The sequence below is a fragment of the Theropithecus gelada genome, chromosome 1, assembly GCF_003255815.1.
Source record: "Theropithecus gelada isolate Dixy chromosome 1, Tgel_1.0, whole genome shotgun sequence".
Classification (NCBI taxonomy): Eukaryota; Metazoa; Chordata; class Mammalia; order Primates; family Cercopithecidae; genus Theropithecus; species Theropithecus gelada.
The window spans coordinates 49,226,897-49,252,898 of record NC_037668.1 but is presented as its reverse complement, the minus strand read 5'-3'; the positions used below and the strand labels follow the sequence as shown (position 1 = coordinate 49,252,898).

General features: G+C 39.8%; 1 protein-coding gene across 5 annotated transcripts in view; it reads left to right on the top strand.

Moving 5' to 3' along the window:
* Positions 1 to 26,002, top strand: part of USP48 (ubiquitin specific peptidase 48) — a 104,376-nt gene that overhangs the window by 48,785 nt on the left and 29,589 nt on the right. For 2 of the 5 annotated variants that reach the window (XM_025400376.1, XM_025400361.1), the window contains exons 10-15: positions 4,722 to 4,850; positions 5,831 to 5,980; positions 10,499 to 10,696; positions 12,791 to 12,905; positions 13,389 to 13,519; positions 18,358 to 18,426. In XM_025400376.1, coding sequence (XP_025256161.1) covers positions 4,722 to 4,850; positions 5,831 to 5,980; positions 10,499 to 10,696; positions 12,791 to 12,905; positions 13,389 to 13,519; positions 18,358 to 18,426 — 792 coding nt within the window. The remainder of the gene's footprint in view (positions 1 to 4,721; positions 4,851 to 5,830; positions 5,981 to 10,498; positions 10,697 to 12,790; positions 12,906 to 13,388; positions 13,520 to 18,357; positions 18,427 to 26,002) is intronic. The other 3 variants (XM_025400369.1, XM_025400392.1, XM_025400385.1) reach the window with 3 other exon arrangements.

Genomic DNA, 26,002 nt, shown 5'->3' with positions numbered 1-26,002 from the left:
AAAGAAATGGGAGTAAGTGTGTGTGTGTCTCCTGCCACTGTTTTTTCTTAGTGGGTCAGAGACATTTATTCAAGGTGTCCAGTAGGCAGGAGCGTAGCAGTTGAGATTTGCTTTCAAGACACATGCATCATCTCTACAGATAATAGATTGTTAACTCCATTCATGTAGCTTGGAGAAGTCATTCTTTCACTTTTAAATTTTATTTTCTTTACTTTTATTTATATATATTTTTTGAGACAGAGTCTTGCTTTGTTGCCCAGGCTGGAGTACTGTGGCATGAACATGGCTCACTGGAGCCTGGAACTCCTGGGCTCAAATAATCCTCCTGCCTCAGCTTCCCAAGTAACTGAGACCACAGGTGTGATCCACCACACCTGGCTAATATTGTGATTTTTTTTTTTATAGAGACAGGGTCTCCCCGGGTTGCCCAGGTTGCTTTTGAATTCCTGCCCTCAGACAGTCCTCCCACTTGGCCTCCCAAAAGTGTTGGCATTACAGGCATGAGCTTCCGTGCCCAACCTGTTTTCTACTTTTAAATAATATTTCTGTGTTTACAGAATTTCAGCAATCTCACTCCCATTTTACCTAAGTAAAACTCAAATTCTAAACATTTGCTTATACAGTATGTGTTTTCATTATGACATTCCTACTAGGAACAGAACTGAGATAGCACATTAATTGGGTTGAGCGAGGTGGCTTACACCTGTAATCCTAGCACTTTTAAGAGGCTGAGATAGGAGAATGCTTGAGCCCAGGAGATCAAGGCTTCAGTGAGCCATGATTGCACCACTGCACTGCAGCCTGGGCCACGGAGTGAGACCTTGTCTGGAAGAAAAAAAAAAAAAGAACTTTAAATTGTGAAAAGTTATGTCTTGGTTTTGACTGTTTTTTATTGTTTTTTTTTTTCTTTTTTTTTAAAAAATCTGTCTACATTCTAGGATTAAAAGCATTGTTAAGGCTGTCTTAAATATGGGTAGTCCTAAATTTTGAAACAGTTCAAGAAAACACTAAACACCCACTGGCATCTCATTCCAGTGTTTTCATAACTCATTATTTTATGCAGCATATAATTTAGCTTTCATCTTTTAAATCAAAAATAGAAAATATTTTTAAATTTCATTAGACATTCATTGTTATGTTGTATCCTGAAGTTTTATGAATCATTTTATATTCCATCTTATACAAAATCATGAACATCTTAAATCTTGGGTACTTTTTTTTTGAGATGGAGTCTCCCTCTGTCAGCCAGGCTGGAGTGCAATGGCCCGATCTCAGCTTACTGCAATCTCCACCTCCCGGGTTCAAACGATTCTCTTGCTTCAGCCTCCTGAGTACCTAGGATTATAGGCGCATGCCACCACGCCTGATCAATTTTTTGTATTTTTAGTAGAGACGGGGTTTCACCATGTTGGCCAGACTGGTTTCAAACTCCTGACCTCAAGGGATCCGCCTGCCTTGGCCTCCCAAAGTGCTAGGATTACAGGCGTGAGCCACCGCGCCCAGCCTGTTACTCTTAATTAGGAATGGATGACTAATCTCCTCTTACCTGTACATGTTACTGGTATTTTAATTCTCTGTGACAGTACAGTGATCTTCCAACCTTTTTTGTTCACATGTTGTCTGTAATACTGTTGAACATCCAAGCATGGGTGCAAGGGAAAACAAAAAAAAAATTGAACAACTTTTTTTTTCTTTGCACATTTTAAAATCTAACAAATTTCATCATAAATTTTAAGCAGCTCCAAATGCTGTAATTTATGACATAATAAACACCAAAACTTAAATTGTAACATCACTCTTTTATTAATGTCCAGATGACATTAAATACCATAGAGATTTTATGTCCACCAACATCCTTTTCAAGGATAACTGAACAGGTCTTATTTTATAGTAGGCATTTTTAACAATACAGTTTTCTTCTGTACTACTATTTCCATTACATTTACCCTACAGAATTTTATTCTAATGGAATATAGTAAGTTTTTTGTCACTATAAAGCTCTGAATACTTAAAAAGTACTTCTGGATAGAGTGCTGTTTTTAAAATTATGACTATTACTACATAATTGATAAAACTCATAAAAGTATGTTATAAATTTTATTAAACAGTAAAACTTCTCTGTAAATGTATTTTTTTTTTTGGTAAATATATCTTAATGTGATAGATGAGTCCTTTTTCTGTCACTGGCTGAGAGGTTATATCTTTCTTTTGTGACATGGGAGTCAAATGATTGTGAAAAGAAAGGTAGAAACCATCATGGGACCTCAGTGTTGAGGCAGATCCATTTTAGAAAAGCACATGGTGAATTGAGGATCTGGTAACTGGATTTCCTTAGAACTGCCCATAACCTTTTTTGTTCTTTTTGAGACGGAGTCTCACTCTGTCGCCCAGGCTGGAGTGCAGTGGTGCTGTCTTGGCCCACCACAACCTCTGCCTCCTGGGTTCAAGCAGTTCTCCTGCCTCAGCCTCCCAAGTAGCTAGGATTATAGGTGCACATCACCATGCCTGGCTAATTATTTGTATTTTTAGTAGAGACGGGGTTTCACCACATTGACCAGGCTGGTTTCGAATTCCTGATCTCAAATGATCTGCCGCCATAACCTCTTATCTCTCAGAAAGTTACCTGGAACACTGAAACCCAATTTGAAAATCGTTTTCATGTGCTGTAGTTGCCATCTGAAACACTTCATGTTTTCCATTTGCTGTTTATTTTATAGAGATTAGTGGCTAATGTTTCTGGTTGTTAGCATTTCATTCCTTTTGTTTTTTCTTTTTTGAGACTGAGTCTTACTCTGTCACCCAGGCTGCAGTGCAGTGGTGTGATCTTGGCTCACTGCAACCTCTGCCTCCTGGATTCAAGTGATTCTGCTGCCTCAGCCTCCTGAGTAGCTGGGATTACAGATCCCAGGCTAATTTTTGTAGTTTTAGTAGATATGGGCTTTTACCATGTTGGCCAGGCTGGCCTCGAACTCCTGACCTCTGGTAATCCACCTGCCCCGGCCTCCCAAAGTGCTGGGATTACAGGCGTGAGCCACCGCACCTGGCCCATTTCATTTCATTTTTAAAAATGATGCTATTTTAGGCTGGGTGGGGTAGCTCACGCCTGTAATCCCAGCACTTTGGGAAGCCGAGGAGGGAGGATCACCTGAGGTCAGGAGTTTGAGACTAGCCTGGCCAACATGGTAAATTCTCGTCTCTACTAAAAATGCAAAAATTAGCTGGGCGTGGTGACACATGCCTGTAATCCTAGCTACTGGGGAGGCTGAGGCAGGAGAATCACTTGAACTGGGAGGCAGAGATTGCAGTACACCGAGACTGTGCCATTCCACTCCAGCCTGGGAGACGAGTGAAATTCTGTCTCAAGAAAAGAAAATATGCTATTTTATTTCTTTGGGCAATTAAATTAAGTCTAGATTTATTTGTATTATTTTGACTAAATTGAAGAAAATCTGTTTACTAAAATGATTACTGAGCTAATTTTTATTTTTCAAACTATACATATACATTTTATATTTGCTTTTATTAAAAAACAACATTAGGCCGAGGTGGACAGATCATGAGGTCAGATGATTGAGACCATCCTGGCTAACACAGTGAAACCCTGTCTCTACTAGAAATACAAAAAATTAGCCGGGCGTGGTGGCAGGTGCCTGTAGTCCCAGCTACTCAGGAGGCTGAGGCAGGAGAATGGCGTGAACCTGAGAGGCGGATCTTGCAGTGAGCCGAGATTGAGGCACTGGACTTTAGCCTGGGCGACAGAACGAGACTCCATCTCAAAAAAAAACCAAAAAACAAAAAAACCACACACACACAACATTAAAACAAATACTTGTGTACCAAGCAATCATTAAGAATAAAAATATTTCGGCCAGGTGCAGTGGCTCACGCCTGTAATCTCAGCACTTTGGGAGGCTGAGGCTGGCAGGTCGTGAGGTCAGTAGATCGAGACCACACTGGCCAACATAGTGAAACCCTGTCTCTACTAAAAATACAAAAATTAGCTGGGTGCGGTGTTTTTAGAGAGACGGTTTTCACCATGTTGGCCAGGTGTGAGCCACCGCGCCTGGCCTATTTTGATTTTTTAATTTAATTTAATTTAATTTAACTTTTTCTTTTTCCTGAGACAGAGTCTCGCTCTGTCACCCAGGCTGAAGTGCAGTGGTGTGATCTTGGCTCACTGCAACCTCCGCCTCCTGTGTTCAATCAATTCACTTGCGTCAGCCTCTCAAGTAGGTGGACTGCAGGTGCGCACCACCACGCCCGCCTACTTTTTGTATTATTTGTAGAGACAAGGTTTCTCCATGTTGGCCAGGCTGGTCTTGAACTGGCTTCAAGTGATCCGCCCATCTTGGCCTCCTAGAGTGCTATGATTACAAGCATGAGCCACTGTGCCTGGCTTCAGTTAAGTTTTGTAATTTAAGACTAACATAAAAATCAGCTTATGGCAATAGTGATTTTTTTTGTTGTTGTTCCAGGTTTGTTCCCCAGAAAAACGTATTTTCTTTTTACCTTTTAAAAATGTAATGTGGTTGGCAATAGCAGTAGTAAACTTTTTTAAATATTAGAAGCTAAAGAGCCTGCCAAATTTCTATGGCATTCGAATGTTTTAGATTGGTGTTAATGTCTCTTGGGTGTATGTTTTGGAAATTGTTTTCTATAGCCCTGCTAAAGAATAAACAAACTCTAGGCACTTAAGGTACCTTTTGATTTCTCTATCTCAGCAGAACCTTCTAAGTCTCAGACACGTAAACCCAAGTGTGGCAAAGGAACTCACTGCTCTCGAAATGCATATATGTTGGTTTATAGACTGCAAACTCAAGAAAAGCCCAACACTGCTGTTCAAGTTCCAGGTAAATCAGTTTTCCAGGATTATATCAGGCAAATGTTTTAGAATGCCATACTCAAAGATTAATGATAACTAGTGGATTGCTTTTAGTTATTATGATGAATTGATTCCATAAGCTGAATGTTGGTGAAAGTAAATATCAATTGCAAATTTACTTTTAAAAAGTGAGCTTCTTAAATAAAGCAATGCAATTATTAAAAAATCAGAAAGTAATCAAAACATGTATTTAAAGTATAATTTGGTTTTAGTTTGTTCAGTTTATAGAGTATTTATGAATTTTATTCATTTATCTGTAGATTTCCTAGACTTCATAATATAAAAGGTAGAGTTGCTGCTGCCCTGAAGACAGTCTTAGTCATTTTACTCAGCACTTTTCTAAGTTTGGTGGCATCATCTATTGTTTTTTATTTATTTATATTTTTTGAGACAGAGTCTCACTCTACCGCCTGGACTGGAGTGCAGTGGTGCAGTCGTGGCTCACTACAACCTCTGCCTCCCAGGTTTAAGCAATTCTGTGCGTCAGCCTCTGAGTAGCTGGGATTACAGGTGCATGCCACAACGCCCAGCTAATTTTTGTATTTTTAGTAGAGACGGGGTTTCACCATCTTGGCCAGGCTGGTCTTGAACTTCTGACCTCATGATCTACCCGCCTCGGCCTTCCAAAGTGCTGGGATTACAGGCATGAGCTACTGCGCCCCGCCTGGCATCATCTTTCTAAAGTGGTGATTTTGAGCCATTCAGTTGTTCTGGGAGGCTGATGATGTCATGGAGAGCTAAGTGGGGGGAATCAACTTAGTATTATTCCAGTGTCTGTCTTCAGTTTTACTTCTGCCTTCAGATTGAAGGTTTCTAGCAGACAGGGAGACCATAGTTGGAATTTCTGACAATGTTTTAATCAGTATTTGATATGATTTAGAGATTAGCATGGTTCACTATATTTGAAAACAAGGATAAAGTTGTTTTTTGACTTTCTGTTTTGAATAGCCTTTCTTCAAGAGCTGGTAGATCGGGATAATTCCAAATTTGAGGAGTGGTGTATTGAAATGGCTGAGATGCGTAAGCAAAGTGTGGATAAAGGAAAAGCAAAACACGAAGAGGTTAAGGAGCTGTACCAAAGGTTACCTGCTGGAGCTGGTCTGTAAGATATTCTGGGACAGCACTGTTGCCATTAAGTGCCTTGTTTTTTTATGTTCACAAATGTATATGAAGAAACTTTCTCAAACTTACTCTTTCTAATAACCCACTAAAGCCAGCTTAAACACTCTAAAAGTACTTTGTAAACCGACAATAACTTGATGTGTAGCATTCCATATTATTTCATTACGTTGTACTTCTAAAAATGGGAAGCTGTTAATAAATTATAACATTTAGGTCAGCACTTTGCATCCATGAGTATTGTAGATATTTATATTTTGTGAGATATTAACTTGTTTAAGAAAAATCCGATTGGATTACTATGGAAAAAGCAACTTGCCTGTTCTGTTTCTTTGCATACTTTGTGACCTGACAGTTTTAACAGACATTTTATTATATGAGTAGTTTTTTTTTTTATACTATTAGATTAACTTGAAGTTTAATACCAAATATTATGCTAAGAGGAGAAAAGCTTTCTGCTGACCCCTGATTTCTTAGAAATATCCTACATAATCCAGCTTATCCCTTTTCTGTATATGTTTATTCAGGTTTACCTGGTGTCTCAAAATGAAACCAAATTAAGCCTTTTTAAAGGCTGATGTGCCATTTGTATTAAATTATCTGTCATTTCAAAGACATGAATTTCCCAAGCCTAATTCCTACTTAAGGAAGAGAGACAATTTAGTCCTTACTTTAGAAAATAAATACTTAAGCATAATTGTACTTGTGGTTTGTCTTTTTAATATCTTAATTTTCCATTACTAGTATAACTTTAAACAAAATGTAAACAAAAATTGCTAAGTCTATAAGAATAGATTTTAACTGAATTTTAATTTGATTCTGACCCTTCTTTGTAATCTGTTACTTCAACTCTGTCCAAGGGTTGGGATTATCCTAAAGAATTAAACTGACCTTAATTTAACTGGAAATGATTTGGGAATGAACCCATGATTCAAATCTCTAAATTTATAAGTCTTTGTTCAAAGGTGTCGGGACCTAGAAATCTATTTTCCAAACTTTATTCATGGTTTCCTGTGTCCACTGGACAAGAGAAAGGGACTTAACTGGGTCTAAAGCGAAATACTCATTTGAACCACTCTTTAGAACTATGGAGTTCAAAGATGTTATGTGTCAAGTTAGCACTGTGCTTCCTTTGGCTGTTTTCATTCAGCGTACAGGCACCTTATGTTCTTAGAATATGCTTATGTTCTTAGAATATTTTCTGTGTTATTTATACTTTTACCAATTATGAGCTATATAATTATTTTCCATTTGCAGTAAACTTATATTGTAGAAATTCCACATTGTAAAATTATGTAGAATCTCAAAGTTAATGAGCGTGGTTTTGTGCTGGCAAGAGAAATCTTTCGTTATGCATTTTCTAAATCTTATTTTTGTGTGTGAACATATTTAAAGAAAGATCACTTACCCTAAAATTTAAGCCTCAGTAGGAACATGCTTTTGGCCCTTTTTATTTCCATTGAAATATACTTAAATTTATCTCTAGGTAAAGTGTTTCAGATATTTTTAATGCTGTAATTGTTCTAGACCATATAACTTTCCTAAGAAAATGTGTTATGTTCAAAATCCAGGTGTTTTTTGTTTGTTTGTTTTTTGTTGGCTTTTTTTTTTTAAGAACTTTAAACCAAAATGTATATTTCCCTGTGGTAAATATTTTAATATTTTGCTTTCCTCATCAAATGCTGAGGTTTCATACAGTCCAGTATCTCCAGCTTGATAATGGGAGAGTTCTCCCTCATTTGGAGTTGATTATATCCATGGCCTTTGGAAAGCAAGCCTTGTAGTTTACTGAATCACAAATACTAGGGAATATATTTGAGGGGCCCACTCAGAGTCTTTTTCTAGTGCAGAAACATCTGTAGTGTAAAAACTTTGCCACCAGCAGAATCTGCCTTAACCATGAGACTTGTGCTCCACTTGTATTCTCAGGCAAGCTCTTGGCAGAGGTCAGTGCAACTCTTTATGATGATAGAGACTGAGAATGGAAAGAAAGACAGACTTCTGTGACCATAGTCACTCTTCCCTCATGGAGCCCACAGCGCACTAAAGTGAAATCTGGAAAACTTGCTCAGTTAGTAATAAGCATGGTATTAGATTAGAATTATAGGCCTGTTCTCTGCTTTCTGTCTTCCTCCTCTTACTATAAAACCATACATCGTTTTTCTAATTATTATATCTTTCATTAAATTTATATTGAACAATTCAAAAACCAAAACAACAAGCTTTCCTTGGAAGTTTTCTGTGAGATTGGAAAATGTTGTCTTTCCTTTGAGCCACGTTGTTGCTGGACAGTCAGGCCACAGTCACCCTAGGCTTTGAATTCCTGCAGACGTACCCTGGCAAGGAGGGCTTTGTGCATTTTGAGCTTTCCTAGATTCCTTTCATTGTGAGGGCCGGGATTCTTAGGGTGTTTTCTTCAGTTGGCAGTAACAGATACTGCTGTCTGTCCGCTCCTCCCCAGCTGCTGGGGAGACTAGAATGCCTAGTGACTTATTCTTGAAGGTTGCTCTTTATCACAATCCTGTTTTTTCTCCTCTGATAGCCTTTGTATTACTTACCATTTTAATCTAATTGACTGTCCTTGGGAAAAGATTAGAGTATGCTAAGGCCTTTATTTTGCTCTCGGAAAGGGATCATTTATCTTTGCATTCCCCAGATACCCAGCGTACTCTATCCCTGGCAGATTAAGCTTGATAAATGGCAAATAAAGTCAGGAGGCATTTTGAATGCAATTAGCCTTACCATGATATACTGTAAAGTGCTGCAGCTGTGTTACATATACTGCATCTTAAGGTCTCCTCCTTTTTTTTTTTTTTTTTTTTTTTTTTTTGAGATAGAGTTTTACTCTCGTTGCCCAGGCTGGAGTGCAATGGTGCAATCTCAGCTCCCCACAACCTCTACCTCCCGGGTTCAAGTGATTCTTCTGTCTCAGCCTCCCAAGTAGCTGGGATTACAGTCATGCGCCACCATGCCCAGCTAATTTTTTGTATTTTTAGTAGAGACGGGGCTTCTCCCTGTTGGTCAGGCTGGTCTCGAACTCCACACCTCAGGTGATCCGCCCGCCTCAGCCTCCCGAAGTGCTAGGATTACAGGCGTGAGCCACCTTGCCCAGCCAAGGTCTCCTCTTTTATATAATAAGGTTATGTAAATGTGTCATTAACTTTTCCATATCTCTTTTCTTCCAAAAAGCTCAAAATGCTTCATATAGCTTATCTTTTATACTCAACAACATCCCCATGAGGTAGGTAGAAGGCAGGTATTATTACCTTCATTTTACAAATAAAAGACCGGAAACATAGAGAGTTTAAGTGACTCGCTCAGGTTCATTTTCTTGGTGGCAGAACTTGGATTAGACCGTGACCTCGACTCACAGTCTTGTGCTCTTCCTCTGGAGTCACTTTCGATTTGACCAGTCAGAAGACTCTTAGTCGATGATGTACAGTGCCAAATTTTGTTGTCATAAAAATTGAAATGGTTCGCTGTAAAATTAAAATGGGAGTTAGTTTTCTAGACATGTAACTCTCTGGGGAGTATAAAACTGGTCACAATGGGCTTCGTTGAAGTATCTGTCCCTCAGATCTCATCAGAAGGAGTATATAATACAAAAATATAAATTCAACCTCTGTATGTTTTCTTCTATGTTTTATGCTGGGACTCACTGGAGATCTTTGTAAGTAATCAAAGCTGGCCCTTTATCTTTGATTTTGGCTTTTAGGGAATTCTAGGGACTTCCTTTCCCCAAATTAAAACTCATTTTGAGGTGTTTGGTTTTGTCTTTTAATTTTTGCAACTTCAAAATTGATGACGACTCAGTTCTAGTGTACTTTATCCTGGAACTTGTTTAAAATAGGTTAGTTTCTTGAAATAAATAATAATATAATGAATAGATGATGACTTGGATTTGGGTGGGGGAATTAAATACCTTTTCAAAATTGCCATCAGTGTCATCTTGGATAAAGAAAGTTCAGTAGTTAAAAGGGTCTTCTGAAGTGTGGTCATAGTTGGTGAGGTTAATTTCTAACTTAGAGTTCAGTTTGGCTTCTCATTTTAATTTTCAGATGTATATCACATATATGTGAAAAGTAATGACAAAAATAATTTATGAAATAAACATAGTAGGGCATGAGGTTGTGTTATTTGTGAGGCAGCAATGGAGCATGACTTGTAGTCAGCAAACATGGGTGTCTTGATCAAAACTCTGCTGTGCTATTAGGCAAGACTCTATGTGGATGCCTCTTGTAGAATGTGGTTAATAATACCAGCCGATCTCATAGGGCACTGTGCAGACTCAGCATTACTGTGCAGAGCTCCTTGAACTCAGAGGAGTGGCACTTAACTGGAGCTTTGTGTCGTAAAAACATCTTCCCCCAGACAATGATTCTTCTGATTCTGCTAACTCTGGACAGAGTTTGCATTGTCTTTTGAAAAAAATGAATGTATCACTTAGTCCAAAAACTGTAAAAATACATAGGCTCTTTCCGATGCTTGCTTTCTCAGAGCCCTATGAGTTTGTCTCTCTGGAATGGCTGCAAAAGTGGTTGGATGAATCAACACCTACCAAACCTATTGATAATCACGCTTGCCTGTGTTCCCATGACAAGCTTCACCCGGATAAAATATCAATTATGAAGAGGATATCTGAATATGCAGCTGACATTTTCTATAGTAGATATGGAGGAGGTCCAAGACTAACTGGTAATTCAAGATGTCCTCTCTGTTTAAAAAAGAGCAGCTCATTAAATCTTCATCTTATGGTCTTTATGAGTGTGGCTTATGATGATTTGACCCAAACTATGCTAGACCAAATATTCCTTACACTTTGCAAAAAGAATTTGCTAAATAAAGTAGAAGTGAAGCAACTGATGCTATTCATAGAGGGTTGGTTGGGGTTTTTTGGTTCATTTTTCGATTTGTTTTGTTTTTAACCCCTCTCAAAGCAGACAAAATAAGACCCTTTTGAGAAAACTGTCTGGTACTTGAGGCCTTGTCTGGTTAATTACAAGTTTGTGCCTCCATGTTATGGTGACTTTTTTTTTTTTTTTTGAGATGGAGTCTTGCTCTGTTACTCAGGCTGGAGTGCAGTGGCTCAATCTCAGCTTGCTGCAACCTCCGCCTCCTGGGTTCAAGTGATTCTAGAGCCTCCCGAGTAGCTGGGATTACAAGCGCACACCACCACACCCAGCTAATTTTTGTATTTTTAGTAGAGACGGGGCTTCAATGTGTTGGCCAGGCTGGTCTCAAAACTTCTGGGCTCAAGTGATCCACTTATCTTTCCCTCCCGAAGTTCTGGGATTACAGGCAGGAGCCACCACGCCCGCCTGTGGTGACTACTACCAGTGTCTGAGCTGTAGATGGTTACTTAGTTTATGAATGGAAGCTGCTTGATTCTACCTTCAATATAGACCTATATATGTGACCACATTGTATCCATGGTTTTATTTTGTTCTGGCTGCCTTTCTGTTCTGCCTCCTTGAAACATTTTTCTTTTTACATGAGTAGCTACCAACATAATCCCCCCTCCAATTTTCAGATGAGACTGTAGGAAATTACATGACACCTCCCTCCCCAATACACTATTTCTGAAATTAAGTGCTGTTTTCTAATGGTATACAACTTACTGCATAAACCAGATATTTAACTACATGCTGCAGGCCTTCTGTTAAACACCACTGGAGTTTTGTTTCCTAAATTTCTGGGAATTTTTTGTTTTTGTTTTTTTGAGACAGTGTCTCACTCTGTTGCCCAGGCCAGAGTGCAGTGGTGCAATCACAGCTCACTGCAGCTTTGACCTCCTCAGGCTCCCATCTCAGTCTTGCAAGTAGCTGGGACCACAGACATGCACCACCATGCCTGGTTAAGTTTTGTACTTTTTGTAGAGATGGTGTTTCATCATATTGCCCAGACTGGTCTCAAACTCCTGGGCTCAAGTAATCGACCTGCCTCGGCCTCCCAAAGTGCTGGGATTACAAGAATGGGCCACCATATCTGGCCCGTTTTTTTTTTTTTTTTTCCCTGAGACAGTCTTATTCTGTTACCCCAGCTGGAGTACAGTGGTGGAATCATAGTGCACTGCAGCCTTGAACTTGTAGGCTTAAGCAGTCCTCCCACCTCAGCTTCCCAAGTAGCTAGGACTACAGGCACACACCACCATGCCTTGCTAATTTTTACATATTTTTGTAGCGACAGGGTCTCACTGTGTTGCCCAGGCTGGTCTCAAACTCCTGTCCTCAAGCTATCCTCCCTGCCTGGCTTCTCAAAGCTCTTGGTGGTATGAGCCGCTATACCTGCCACTGTTCTTAATTCACAATGAGTAAACCATGCAGTGGGAAAAGTGTTCACATTTTAGATGATTCCTAAAACTTCTTTGTGTTTTAAACCAGACCCTTCGTTTTGCTTTTCCTTTTAGTGTGCTTTGAAGATCACTTTCACGTGAAGATCATTATTTATAATTATCAGCTATATTTAACCCCTCCACCTTAGAACCTCAGTTATTTGATTATCATCTTATAAAAATTACATGTAAGCCTTGTCAGATACTGTATTTAGATACTTTTAACATAATATAACATTTTCTCTTTCATTTTTCTTTCTTTATTCAGATAACAGTATTGCTGTCTTGGTATCTAATTGTCTTAGTAAAATAATTTAGGGTATATATCAGTTTGCCACATTGCCAACATTTGTGACTTTGGTTTAGAATGTGTCTGTTTGTGAAGTGCTAAAAACATTTTCCTAACAGGAAGTCTGTTTGAATGAAATATATTTCCTTTCATTCTTTCTTGCCTGTAGTGAAAGCCCTGTGTAAGGAATGTGTAGTAGAACGTTGTCGCGTATTGCGTCTGAAGAACCAACTAAATGAAGATTATAAAACTGTTAATAATCTGCTGAAAGCAGCAGTAAAGGGGTATGTTGCACAGCGTACATTGTTTATGATAAACTAAGAAATTTTCAAGAGGTCATAACCAAGCAGCTCGTTATTTATTGAAAATAGGAAGTTGGGATGTTTAGAAGAAGGGTGATAAAGTGAATGGCAGAGCCAGATCAAAAGTAAATTTTGCAACAACCGCCCCTGTGGCAATGATAAAGAAAGCTGCTGAGTCAGATAGCCTTTGCCACTGTATTCCATCCTACCATTTGATTGGTGTGATTGGCATGAAGGTAGGAAAAGCAGGATAATATTTAGAATGGAAACAAAATATTAGATCCCTGCAGTTCAATAGTGGACAGAGAAAATGACCAAAATTAGGAAGTAGGTTAAAAACAATTACATGTACAGTAGCTGATGTTGAGTGTTTGTAATTCACTTTAGTTGTTTTTACAGGCAAAGAAGGGAGGACAGTGTTTGGAAATATTACTTGTATGATTTAACATTCTCTCTGTTCCACAGCAATGATGGATTTTGGGTGGGGAAGTCCTCCTTGAGGAGCTGGCGCCAGCTAGCTCTTGAACAGCTAGATGAGCAAGATGGTGATGCAGAACAAAGCAACGGAAAGATGAATGGTAGCACCTTAAATAAAGGTAACAATTTAAACCTATATGTGAAATTATACCATGAAAATATAAGTGGGCTGGGCACAGTGGCTCATTCCTATAGTCCCAGCTACTTGGGAGGCTCAGACGGGCAGATCACTTGAGCCCAGCGGTTATGCCAGCCCCACTGCACTCCAGTCTGGGTAACAGAGTGAGACCCTGTTTCTCTAAAAAACAATTTTAGGCCGGGTGCGGTGGTTCATGCCTGTAATCCCAGCATTTTGGGAGGCCGAGGCAGGTTGATCACTTGAGGTCAGGAGTTTAAGACCAGCCTGAGCAACATGGTGAAACCCCATCTCTACTAAAAATACAAAAATAATTAGCCAGGAGTGGTGCTGCACGCCTGTGGTCCCAGCTAATCAAGAGGCTGAAATAGTAGAATCGATTGAACCCAGGAGTCGCAGGTTACCATGACCCGAGATTGCGCCACTACACTCCAGCCTGGGTGACAGAGCGAGACTCTGTCTCTTAAAAAACAACAACAAAACCCAAAAATTCGTAAAATTGGTTTCATACCCATCCATGTAATTTTAAAGACAACTTTTATTAAACTACAAGCTCTTGACTGGGCACAGTGGCTCACGCCTGTAGTCCCAGCACTTTGGGAGGCCGAGACGGGTGGATCACGAGGTCAGGAGATCAAGACCATCCTGGCTGACACAGTGAAACCCCATCTCTACTAAAAATACAAAAATTAGTCAGGTGAGGTGGCGGGCGCCTGTAGTCCCAGCTACTTGGAAGGCTGAGGCAGGAGAATGGCATGAACCCGGGAGGCGGAGGTTGCAGTGAGCCGAGATCGCACCACTGCACTCGCGACAGAGCGAGACTCCGTCTCAAAAAAATTAAATTAAAATAAAATAAAATAAAATACTGCAAGCTCTCACAAGTAGCTCAGAGCAAATAAAAGATTTTTAAGCTATTGAAATTCAGCAAGGACTCACGTGAAATTTTCCTGTATAACCTATCATGCTTTGGGCTCAAGCTCTCTCTAGTTAATCACATGCAAAATTAATATTAATTCTGTTCTAGGCTAAGAGTTTAAAGAAAGGTTAAGTCTACTGCAAATTGGCATAATATATTGTATGCTCAGTACATTTTGGTTTTAGATTATCTGCCACACTTCCTTTGTCAAGTAAATGAGCTTGTACTTCTTAATCTTTCATCAAGTAGAGAGGGCAGCTTTTAAATAGCTTTCTGCTTGTAAATTCTTCTGAGTTTCATATGCTTTCAAATCAGAAATTATGTTATTGTAAATCAAATACTAAATTTAATTTTATAATCAGTGCTTCATAAGATGTCAAGGAAATTTATTACTTTAATGTTCTTGACCTTTATTGAAATATTCTGTATTTTCTGCATTCAAGCATTTCATATCATTTATATCATTATTTTATTTTTTAAGTTTTAATTTAATTTATTTGTTTATTTGAGATGGAGTTTCGCTCTTTTTGCCCAGGCTGGAGTGCAATGACGCGATCTTGGCTCCCTGCAACCTCTGCCTCCCAGGTTCAAGCGGCTCTCCTGCCTCAGCCTCCCGAGTAGCTGGGATTACAGGTGCACACCACCATGCCCAGCTAATTTTGTATTTTTAGAAGAGACAGGGTTTCACCATGTTGGCCAGGCTGGTCTTGAACTTCTGACCTCCAGTAATCCACCTGCCTCAGCCTCCCAAAATGTGGGGATTACAGGCATTAGCCATCGCACCTGACCAGTTTTTATTTCTTTTGAATTCTAGAGATACGGCTTCACTATGTTGCCCAGGCTGGTCTCCCTCTTGTGCTCAACCGATCCTCCCACCTTGGCTTCCCAAAGTGCAGGGATTATAGATGTAAACCACTGAGGCTGGCCCATTTCTATCACTTTATATTATATTTATTTTATTTGGTATTGATCTTCCCATCTCACCACCTTACTTTTTGAGAAAACCAACCCAGTATTTTAAACTCCTTGAGCTGTGATTAATATTTTCAAACTTGAAGAGTTTTTACTTTTTTTGAGACTTTTTTTTTTTACTTTTTTGAGACGGAATCTCACTCTGTCCCCCAGGCTAGAGTGCAGTGGCGTGATTTTGGCTCACTGCAACCTCTGCCAACATTCCCCACCACCCCCCGTTCAAGTGACTTTCCCGCCTCAGCCTCCTGAGTAGCTGGCATTACACATGCGCCACTATGCCCGGCTAATTTTTGTATTTTAGTAGAGATGGGGTTTCACCATGTTGGCCAGCTGGTCTTGAATTCCTGAGCTCAAGTGATCCGCCCACCTTGGCCTCCCAAAGTGCTAGGATTACAGATGTGAGCCACTGCACCCAGCCGAGTTTTTACTTTTGATTAAAATATTTTATTGTGCTATATAATTCATGAACTTAACATCAATTTGAGTTTTATTATCCTGTCATTTGAAAAAACATACTATAATTTTAGTGATAACATGTGACTTAGTGTGAAGTATTTATTTACTGCTTTTTAAAACCTCTTTATTTTGGGAGGCTGAGGTGGGCGGATCACGAGGTGATGAGTTCGAGACCAGCCTGACCAACATGGTGAAACCCTGTCTCTACTAAAAATACAAAAATCAGCCAGGCGTGTTGGCATGCACCTGTAATCCCAGCTACTCAGGAGGCTGAGGCAGGAGAATCATTTGAACCCAGGAGGGGGAGGTTGCAGTGAACCGAGATCGTGCCACTGCACTCCAGCCTGGGAGACAGAGCATCACTCCGTCTCCAAAAAAAAAAAAAGCCTCTTTATATATCAGTGTCCCTTCATTTTTAGTAAAATTGGATGCCGTGGTAGAAAGTGCCTTCATGTTGGCATAGCTTAAAAGTATTTTTCATGTTGCTTTCAGAGTAATATGCCTCTATTTTCCTTCCCCCATTAAAAAATTTCAAAAGCTTCAAGCAGCACAAATGTGACAAAGTAGAACTTCAAAGCCTTCCTACCAGATACAATCACTGTAAATAGTGGCTTTTTATAATGCAACTCATTTGGGCACAGTTGTACATATGACTTACTGAATGTCAAAACATTCAGCCCTTTTTATTGATTGATAGCATTTTGTTTTGTGGATCCATTATGTTTATCTGATTCTATTTTAATTTTTTATGTGAGTATGTACACACAGATGCAGTGAGGGTCCTTTTGTGTCCTGTACTTACATCATTACAAAATTTTCAGATTATTTCTGAGAAATAAATTCCTAGAAATCTCTGGATCAGAGAATTACAAATATTTATAATTGCCACATACTGACATATTGGTAAATTTTCTTCAATATATTCATATTAGGGGGTTCATTTTGCTTGCTTTTGTCAACATAAAGAATACATCATTCACATCAGTTTTGTTTTTTCTTGTTTTGTTTTTTTGAGATGGAGTCTCCCTCTGTCGCCCAGTCTGGAGTGCAGCGGTGCAATCTTGGCTCACTCCCACCTCCACCTCCCAGGCTCAAGTGATTCTCTTGCCTCAGCCTCCGGAGTAGCTGGGATTACAGGCACGCACCAGCACGCCGGGCTAATTTTTGTATTTTTAGCAGAGAGGGGGTTTTGCCATGTTGACTAGGCTGGTCTGGAACTCCTGACCTTAATCTGCCCGCCTCAGCCTTCCAAAGTGCTGGGATTACAGGCATGAGCCACCATGTCTGGCAGTCACATCAATTTTTATCAGCCCGATACAGGAAGTTAGACTTAGCAGTGTTGAGGCTTAACGTTTTTCAAAATGTCATTGAGGTTGACCATCTTCTTAGGCTTGAGAAGTTATTTGTATGTGTGACAGAGAGAAAAAGAGGAGACAGAATTATCTGGTCATATCCTTCCTTTGCCCATTTTTTTACTTGATTTTTGTGGGGGGTTTTTTTGGTTGGTTGGTTGGTTGGCCTGCGACGTGAGTTTTCCCTGTGTCCAACTTATCCATGCTATACATGCTACCCACTGGTCACCTAGCAATCCTCTTGGTGCTCAGATTGACTGTAGGAGTGCCAGTGTTCAAGTCACCCTTATTTTACTTTAATGATCTCAAAGTGGAAGAGTGGTAATGTTGGTAATTCAGGTATGTCAAAAAGAAGCCACAAAGTGCTTCCTTTAAGTGGAAAGGTGGAAGTAAGTTCTTGATTTAAATAAGGAAAGAAAAAAAATTGTATGGTGAGTTTGCTAAGATCTGTAGGAACAAATCTATCTGTGAAATTAAGAAGGAAAAAAATTCGTGCTAGTTTTGCTGTCACACTACAAGCTACAAGTTATGGTCACAGTGTGAGTTAAGAGGGAAAAAGCATTAAATTTGTGGGTGGAAGACTTGAACAGAAATATGCCAATGGATGTTTATGGAGTTCGGTAGTAGATGAGGTTTTAGGCATCTATGGAGGGTCTTGGAACATATCCCTGGACGGATCAGTGGGGACGACTATGTTTGATGGTAAAGGTTAAGTCCTTATTTCATTTGTCTTTAATGCTTTGTGTTCACCCCCAAAAAGTGTAGGTAGGTGAAAATGACATGCCATGACATGACAATGTAGGTGATTAACTTGGTTCATGACACAGTATTCTCAATACCTTGACTAGAATTAATAGAAGAATTCCATTTTTTCAATTTAAAAAGGCACATTTTCTTGCATAACCTAAATCTTTAAAAGTTAACTGTCATTGAGATGTTCCTCTTTCCTTTTAAGGGAAAGAAATATAACACTTTTTAGCAGAACTGTGTAGGAATCACATGGGTCTAATTTTCAGAGTTTTAAAGTTTTCTTTGTTCCAAATTGTGCAGAGTAGTATATCTGCTACTTTGAACTTTAAGTACACAATAACCACAGCAGATATCATTTGTATTTCTTTTGATTAGATGAATCAAAGGAAGAAAGAAAAGAAGAGGAGGAATTAAATTTTAATGAAGATATTCTGTGTCCACATGGTAAGCTAGAAGCATAAATGAGTTCTGTTTTATTATCCTTTTTTACTTTTAGCTTCTACTGCCTGGCTTTCATGCCAGTGTCTCTCACATCTTACCTGGGAAAAAAAAAAATTTTTAAGTAGAATTTCCCCATATTTAGAGGAAATCATTGGAAAAGAAACTTCTTGTCACTTGTCCCATTGACGTGCTTTTGAATTTGAAGTATTGAATTTCAGTTGTTTCTCATGACTGTCATTGTCCAAGTTAAACACTTTGAGAATACTGCTCATATGTTTCTTCTTCTTCATCTTGTTAGGGCTATCTGTGGTTTTTTATTTATTTATTTTATCTGCAACATGATCTCTCTCTATCGCTGTCCTAGCTTAGTGCAGCATCAACATCCTGGGCTCAAGTGATCCTTCTGCCTTGGCCTCCTGAGTAGCTGGGACCGTAGGCATGCACCATCACACCCAGCTAATTTTTAAATTTGCTTCCCACCTTTACCTCCCATAGTGGTGAGATTATAGGCATGAGCCACTGGTCTTGACTTGGTTTAGTTTCTTGTTTGTGTATTGACCAGCTGCTGTGTACTATGTGCTAGATAGTTTTTTAAAAAGCCAAATTCTAAATCCTCATTTAATTCTATGTATTTGTTCATGTATTTGTTTACTTGGTCTTGGTGAATGCTTACTTCTGATAAGTAGCTTTTACAAGATGATTGTGCAAGGGATTCATCATATATTAGACACAATTTTCTATTCTAATAGCACTCTGAAAGTCAAGCAGGTGTCTGTTTCTCAAAGCTTTCTACTTCATAAGTTCCCCTTCCCACCTTCAAAAAGTCTGAGCACTGAGTGCCGTAGCTTGCACCTATAATCCCAGCTACTAGGAAGGATCAGGTAGGAGGATTGCTTGAGCCCAGGAGTTTGAGACTAGTCCGGGCAACACAGCAAGACCCTGTCTCTAAAAAAATGTTAAGTGGGTTTGGTGGTGTGTGCCTGCAGTCCCAGTTTCTCAGGAGGGTGAGAGGATCACTTGACCCAGGAGTCTGAGGCTAGAGTGAGCTATGATCACGATGCTGCACTCCAGCCTGGACGACAGCGCGTTACCCCATCTCATTAAAATAAATAGGACAATAAATTTGACACAGAAAAGTTGGCCTGTCAGTGGTTTGTTTTGTTAACCCATGTTCATGCGTTTCTTGTTATGTGTTAATTTATTGCTAATATTTCGGATTCCTGTTAATCCTAATAAATTCTTAACTATAGTTCTTGTTTCATCAGTTGACTGTGAACCAGTGGATAATGTCTCACTTTTATCCCTGATGCACGCTGGCACTTTTATATGAAGTGCCGTTGATGACACTGGTGATGGTGTTTGTCACTATAGTGGTACTACCATTCTGGATTATCTCACTGCACTTTAGGCCACTAGGTGAGTGGCATTCCCATTTACAGGCCACACAACTAGCAAGCAGCCATCCTGGGGTGTGTGTTTGGGTCTTGGTCTCTGTGAGTCCCAAATTCCTCTGTTCTTTCCATCGTATCACCCTATCTGTCTACTGGTTGGTCTTTTACACTACGGGTGCACAGCAGAAGAAGGTGAGCTGACCTCGTGAGTGCTGAATAGCATGAGGAAATAAACAGGGGAAGGAAGTTCGGGTGAATAGCCAGAAGGAGGTGTATTTTTCCAGTGATGCTCTCTTATCACCTTTTCTAACCTTCACAGCATAGTTGTGGACACATGGGATTGGTGTCTCCATATTGAGAGTTGAAGCATCCGTGGCAGAGTATTGTTTCATGCTTGGTGCTACCACTTGAAACAGTGCTGGAACTTAGATTGTCCTCGTGCTCCTTAGCTCACTGACCTTTGTTCTGCCTTCCCACCTTTTATCATGTCATTTCAGTACCGACAGTTTTGACTACAAAGCATGGCAAAGCTGAATGTCATTTCAGGACACATACTCCACTCCCTAGCCTATCAGAAATTGTACATAAGAGGGCCGGGGCGGTGGCTCACACCTGTAATCCCAGCACTTTGGGAAGCCAAGGCGGGAGGATCACTTGAGTCCAAGAGTTCGAGACTATCCTGGGCATCATGGCAAGACCCCATCGCTACAGAAACATCAAGAAATTAGCCAGGGGTGGTGATGGTGTGCACCTGTGTTCCCAGCTACATGAGAGGCTACATTGAGAGGATTACCTGAGCCCAGGAGGTCGAGGCTGCAGTGAGCCATATTCACATGCCACTGTACTCCAGCCTGGGTGACCAAGCAAGACCTTGTCTCAAAACAAAACAAAACCGAGAGAGTGAGAAAGAGAAAGAAAGGAAGGGAGGGAGGGAGGGAGGAAGAAATTGTATACAAGCGTGATTTTTTTAGGCCGTTATCTTGATCTGTAACTCTAGTGTTTTGGTGCCATACTTTGTTCTCTAATATTTTAAAGGATAGTTTGGCCGGGCATGATGGCTCATTCCTGTAATCCCAGCACTTTGGGAGGCTGAGGCGGGCGGATCACTTGAGGTCAGGAGTTTGAGACCAGCCTGGCCAACATGGTGAAACCCCATCTCTACAAAAATACAAAAATTAGCTGGGCAAATTTACAAAATTTGTAATTATTTTGGGCAAAAATACAAAAACCATGGCGGGCGCCGGTAATCCCAACCACTCGGGAGGCTGACCCAGGAGAATTGCTTGAACCCAGGAGGCGGAGGTTGCAGTGAGCCAAGATGGTGCCATTGCACTCCAGTCTGGGCAATAGAGCGAGACCCTGTCTCAAAAAAAAAAAAAAAAAAAAAGATAGTTTTCTACCGTTGTTTTTGTGTTATGTTATCTGTCAGTGTACCATGTGTCCAGAGTAAAATTTTTCTGGTATAGGATACCTAGCCTTACTTAGAAATCCACTTTACTCATTAAGTTTCTGTTAAAACCTCTTTCTGGAGGTGTGCTGATGATGTTGGTAGGAGGAGATTATAGTGGGCAATTATTGAATGTTTACCATTTGCCTGTAGTTTTCCACATTTACAAATATTAACTCACTTAATCTGGTTTTTTGTTTTTTGTTTTTTTTTTTGAGATGGAGTCTCACTGTGTCGCCCAGGTTGGAGCGCAGTGGTGTGATCTCGGCTCACTGCAACCTCCACCTTCCAGGTTCAAATGATTCTCAGCTTCCTGAGTACATGGAACTATAGGCATGTGCCACCACTCCCAGTTAATTTTTGGTTTTTAGTAGAGATGGGGTTTTGCCATGTTGGCCAGACTGGTCTTGAACTCCTGACCTCAGTTGATCTGCCTATCTTGGCCTCCCAAAGTGCTGGGATTACAGGCGTCAGCTACCATGCCTGGCCAACTCACTTAATCTAACAACCCTGTACTATCAGTATATTATCGCATCCATTCTACTGATGAGTAAGTAAACTGAGGCACAGAGAGGCAAGAGTCACCTGTCTAGGATCACCACACTGCAATGGATAGTTTTGCCTAGGTATTTAACTGTCTGTTGGAAATATTTTTTCCGTAAAAACTAAAGAGACTTGTGATAGTGGTTTGAACGTACCATTCAGAAGTCCAAAGCCATTGTTTGTAGGTCATTTTTCTCCACTTCAATTTCTGGTAGGCTCGTAAGATCTTTGTCCCCAGTGTTGTACGGGTTCATTTATTATGCTGGGCACTCTGTGGAAGCCAGGTGTGTCTTGGAGGGGCTTGGCGACTGAACTTCACTAGTTCGGTGCCCCAGCCGGCTTGTTTCACTGGGAAATTCCCAATGGCGCTGTCTGCTATTGGGCCACCAAGGTTTTTCCATAAGTATCTTTCATTCGCCTGCCTAGAAAATTCAGACCTGCTGTCACTCTTCAGAAGCTGTAGAAAGAAGAGGACTTTGGAGTCCCCGCATTCAAGAGTGGAAAGGTTTAATTCTCCCTGTCTCAGCTTGTCGCTTCATTTGTCTCTGTGTTTTGTGTCCCCTGTGCAGGTTAGGTTTTGTTGTCTGAAAATAAGCATGTAGTCTTTGGTGGCTAGAGGGGACAGTGATCTCAAGGGCAGAGAAGGGGACTGAGCATCTGACTACATACCTCTTAAGTAGACTTTCCATCCCTTCTCTCATTTTTTGTAAATCCCTACCTTTACTTCATGAGCCCCCAGTTCTTGCGTCTGTGGGGACAGTACTGCAGTGTAGCAAATCTGGCTACTTCTTGACTTTTGCCAACTTAATTTTTATTGTGTCTCATTCACCTTCTTTTAAACCCTTATAATTTTTATCCCTGTTGTTCCCTCTGTTGTTTTCATCTTTATAGCTGTATGTCTTTTTATATAAATATAAATCCTTTGGTGTGGTGGTTCACATCTATAATCACAGCACTTTAAGAGGCTGAGGCATTTGAGAGCAGCCTGGGCAACATAGTGAGACCACATCTCTATTAAGAAATAAAGTAAAAATTAGCCAGGCAAAGTGGCACATGGCTGTAGTCCTAGATACCCAGGAAACGGAGGCAAGAGCATTGCTTGAGCCCATTAGATCGTGGTTACAGTGAGCTATGATCACACCACTGAACTCCAGCCTGGGTGATAGAGTGAGATCCCGTTTCTAAAAATAAAAGTTTATTTTTTATTTTTTATTTTTTATTGTGATTTAATGATGTTTCATGAGGCTCTTAAAGTAAATGCAGTTTTAAACACCATTTTAACCTGGAAAGTCCTTGACTTAAATTTTGATATTTTTATAACAAAATTCCTGTATATTTCTAATGTATTACATGTATTTAATATATCATAGGTTTTGTGTGAATTAATCATTGGATTATATTCCATTGGAAGATTTACTATCCTAGAGTTCAGTATTTGTTGCAGATATTATATAAGAAGCTTTATAATACAGATATTATATGTATCAAGTTTTCTTATCCATTTTACTTTGTATTCCTTTAAGTGAATAACTTTCCTATAGCTTACCTTGTTTGTTACACCTAGTTTGCTTAGATGATGGGCTGTGTTGTGTTTTGTTATTTTGAGAGTACTTCTTGAGATGTCCCGAAGCCCAAAGTATTATATGCAGTTTGAACTAGATTTAGGATGAGGGGTTGAGGATCATTTATCCAGTATCTCTAAATTCATTGTTAACTAGATTTCTCTTTTTACCAGAAGAATCTTTGAGTTTTAGAATATCCAGTTATGTTTAGTGAATTGAATCTCTCTTGACTTCTTTGATCTTGTTTTGGGAGATATTGCTCATAGAATGGATTTAGTTGATTGGCTTTCTCTTAAAATTTAAGAAATAACATGATTCATTGCAGGATACAAGTTTAATTTCTAACAATTTATATGTCACAGTGAAAAGAGCAACCCAAATTTATTTAACTATTTTGAGGTCATAGACAATATTCAAGTATATTTATTTCATTATTAATTACATTAATTGTATTAATATTCATAGTTAATATTACATATTAGCAACTACTGTGGTAGTAATTATTAGAATAATAGGAAATTAAATTTAGAAACTCAGCTAAGAAGTAGAGTGAAGGACTATATATATTTATTACCAACTAGACTATAGTAAAATGATTATTTACTATTATTCTGATCTCAGAAATGAATTTTGGTTGTTCTTTCCTAATCATATGAGAAACACTCATCCCACATAAAAGCCAGTCACCACCTAAAAGTACTCCGATATCAGAATGAAGCCGCGCACCCACAGTGTCTGTGGTCTCCTCTGCTCATTTAATAGTAAAGTGTGTGTGCACATTCCCATTATTGTTTTCTCATAACCACATGGAGTTATACCACACACAAAGAATCTCTTTTTTTTTTAAAGCATAAAAAAGAAACCATTTAAATATTATAATTGCCATGGAGTTCTTTCCAAATCAGGTCATGGAAGTCTACCTTAATCTTTTTTATAGTTACATTATACTTCACCATAAGGACTTACTAAGTTAAGGTTTGATAATCCAATTAATCTTTTTCTTTCATTTTTAAAAAATAAATTCCCTAATTGTGTCTGAGGATGGGCATGTTAGAGTAAGTTTTCATAGACTTTCGGGAAATTTAAATTAACAGCCCACCCAGAAAGAAAATACATGTTTACTTTGTGACCTCATTTCTCTGGTAACAAGTTTATTAAAGCAAAATAATTTTTGAGGATTATTCAGAGATCCAGAAGAGATGAGGGGTAGAAGTTAAGTTGCATTTTGAGGTATTATAAATTATAGGGACCAGGCATAGTGGCTCATGCTTATAATCCAGCATTTTTGGAGGCTGAGGTAGGAGGGTTGTTTAAAACCAGAAGTTCGAGAGACTCCCTCTCTACAAAATAAAATATTAGTCAGGCATGGTGGCTCATGCCTGTTATCCAAGCTACTCAGGAGGCTAAGGCAGGAGGATTGCTTGAGCCCAGGAGGTGGAGGCACCAGTGAGCTATGATCCTGCCACTGTACTCCAGCCTGAGCGACAGAATGAGACTCTTGTTTTTTTTTTTTGAGACGGAGTTTTGCTCTGTCACCCAGACTAGAGTGCAATGGTGTGATCCCAGCTCACTGCAACCTCTGCCTCCCGGGTTCAAGCGCTTCTCCCGCCTCAGCCTCCCACGTAGCTGCAATTACAGGCGTGCACCACCACTCCCAGCCAATTTTTTTTCGTATTTTTAGTAGAGATGGGGTTTCACCATTTTGGTCAGGCCGGTCTTTACTGACCTTGTGATCCTCTCACCTCAGCCTCCCAAAGTGCTGGGATTACAGGCGTGAGCCACTGCCCCTGGCCTATTTCCTATTAAATAAAAAAAAATACATTTTAAAATATATTATGGGGTTTGAATGAGCTATAGACCTGGGTTGGTTTGTTTGTTTTTTGAGACAGAGTCTTGCTTCTCGCCCAGGCTGGAGTGGAATGGCACAATCTTGGCTCACTGCAACCTCCGCCTTCCTCATTCAAGCAATTCTTCTGCCTCAGCCTCCTGAGTAGCTGGGATTACAGGTGCCTGCCACCATGCCTGGCTAATTTTTGTATTTTGAGTAGAGACAGGGTTTCGCCATGTTGGCCAGGCTGGTCTCGAACTCCTGATCTCGTGATCCACTCGCCTTGGCCTCCCAAAGTGCTAGGATTACAAGTGTGAACCGCCAAACCTGGCCTTAGACCTGGTTTTGTTGTTTTGTTTTGTTTTGTGTTTTTGAGATGGAGTCTCTCTGTTGCCCAGGCCACTGCAATCTCTGCCTCCCAGACTCAAGCAGTCCTCTTGCCTCAGCCTCCGGAGTAGCTGGGACTACAGGCAAGCACCACTATACCCAGCTAATGTTGGTATTTTTAGTAGAGGCAGGGTTTCATCATGTTGGCCAGGCTGATCTCAAACTCCTGACAAGTGATCCACCTGCCTCGGCCTCCCAAAGTGCTGGGATTACAGGAGCAAGCCACTGTGCCTGGCCTATAGACCTGGTTTCGTATCCCAGCTTTATTACTTGCTAGCTGTACTCTGCCTGGTTATATTCATCTTTCTAAATTCATTTATTATGGAAAGTGTAGTACGTATTTAGAAAGTTCCTGGCTTTATTACTCTTAATAAATCTACAAGTACCTTGCCAATGGGTGCAGAAACAAACATACGACGTT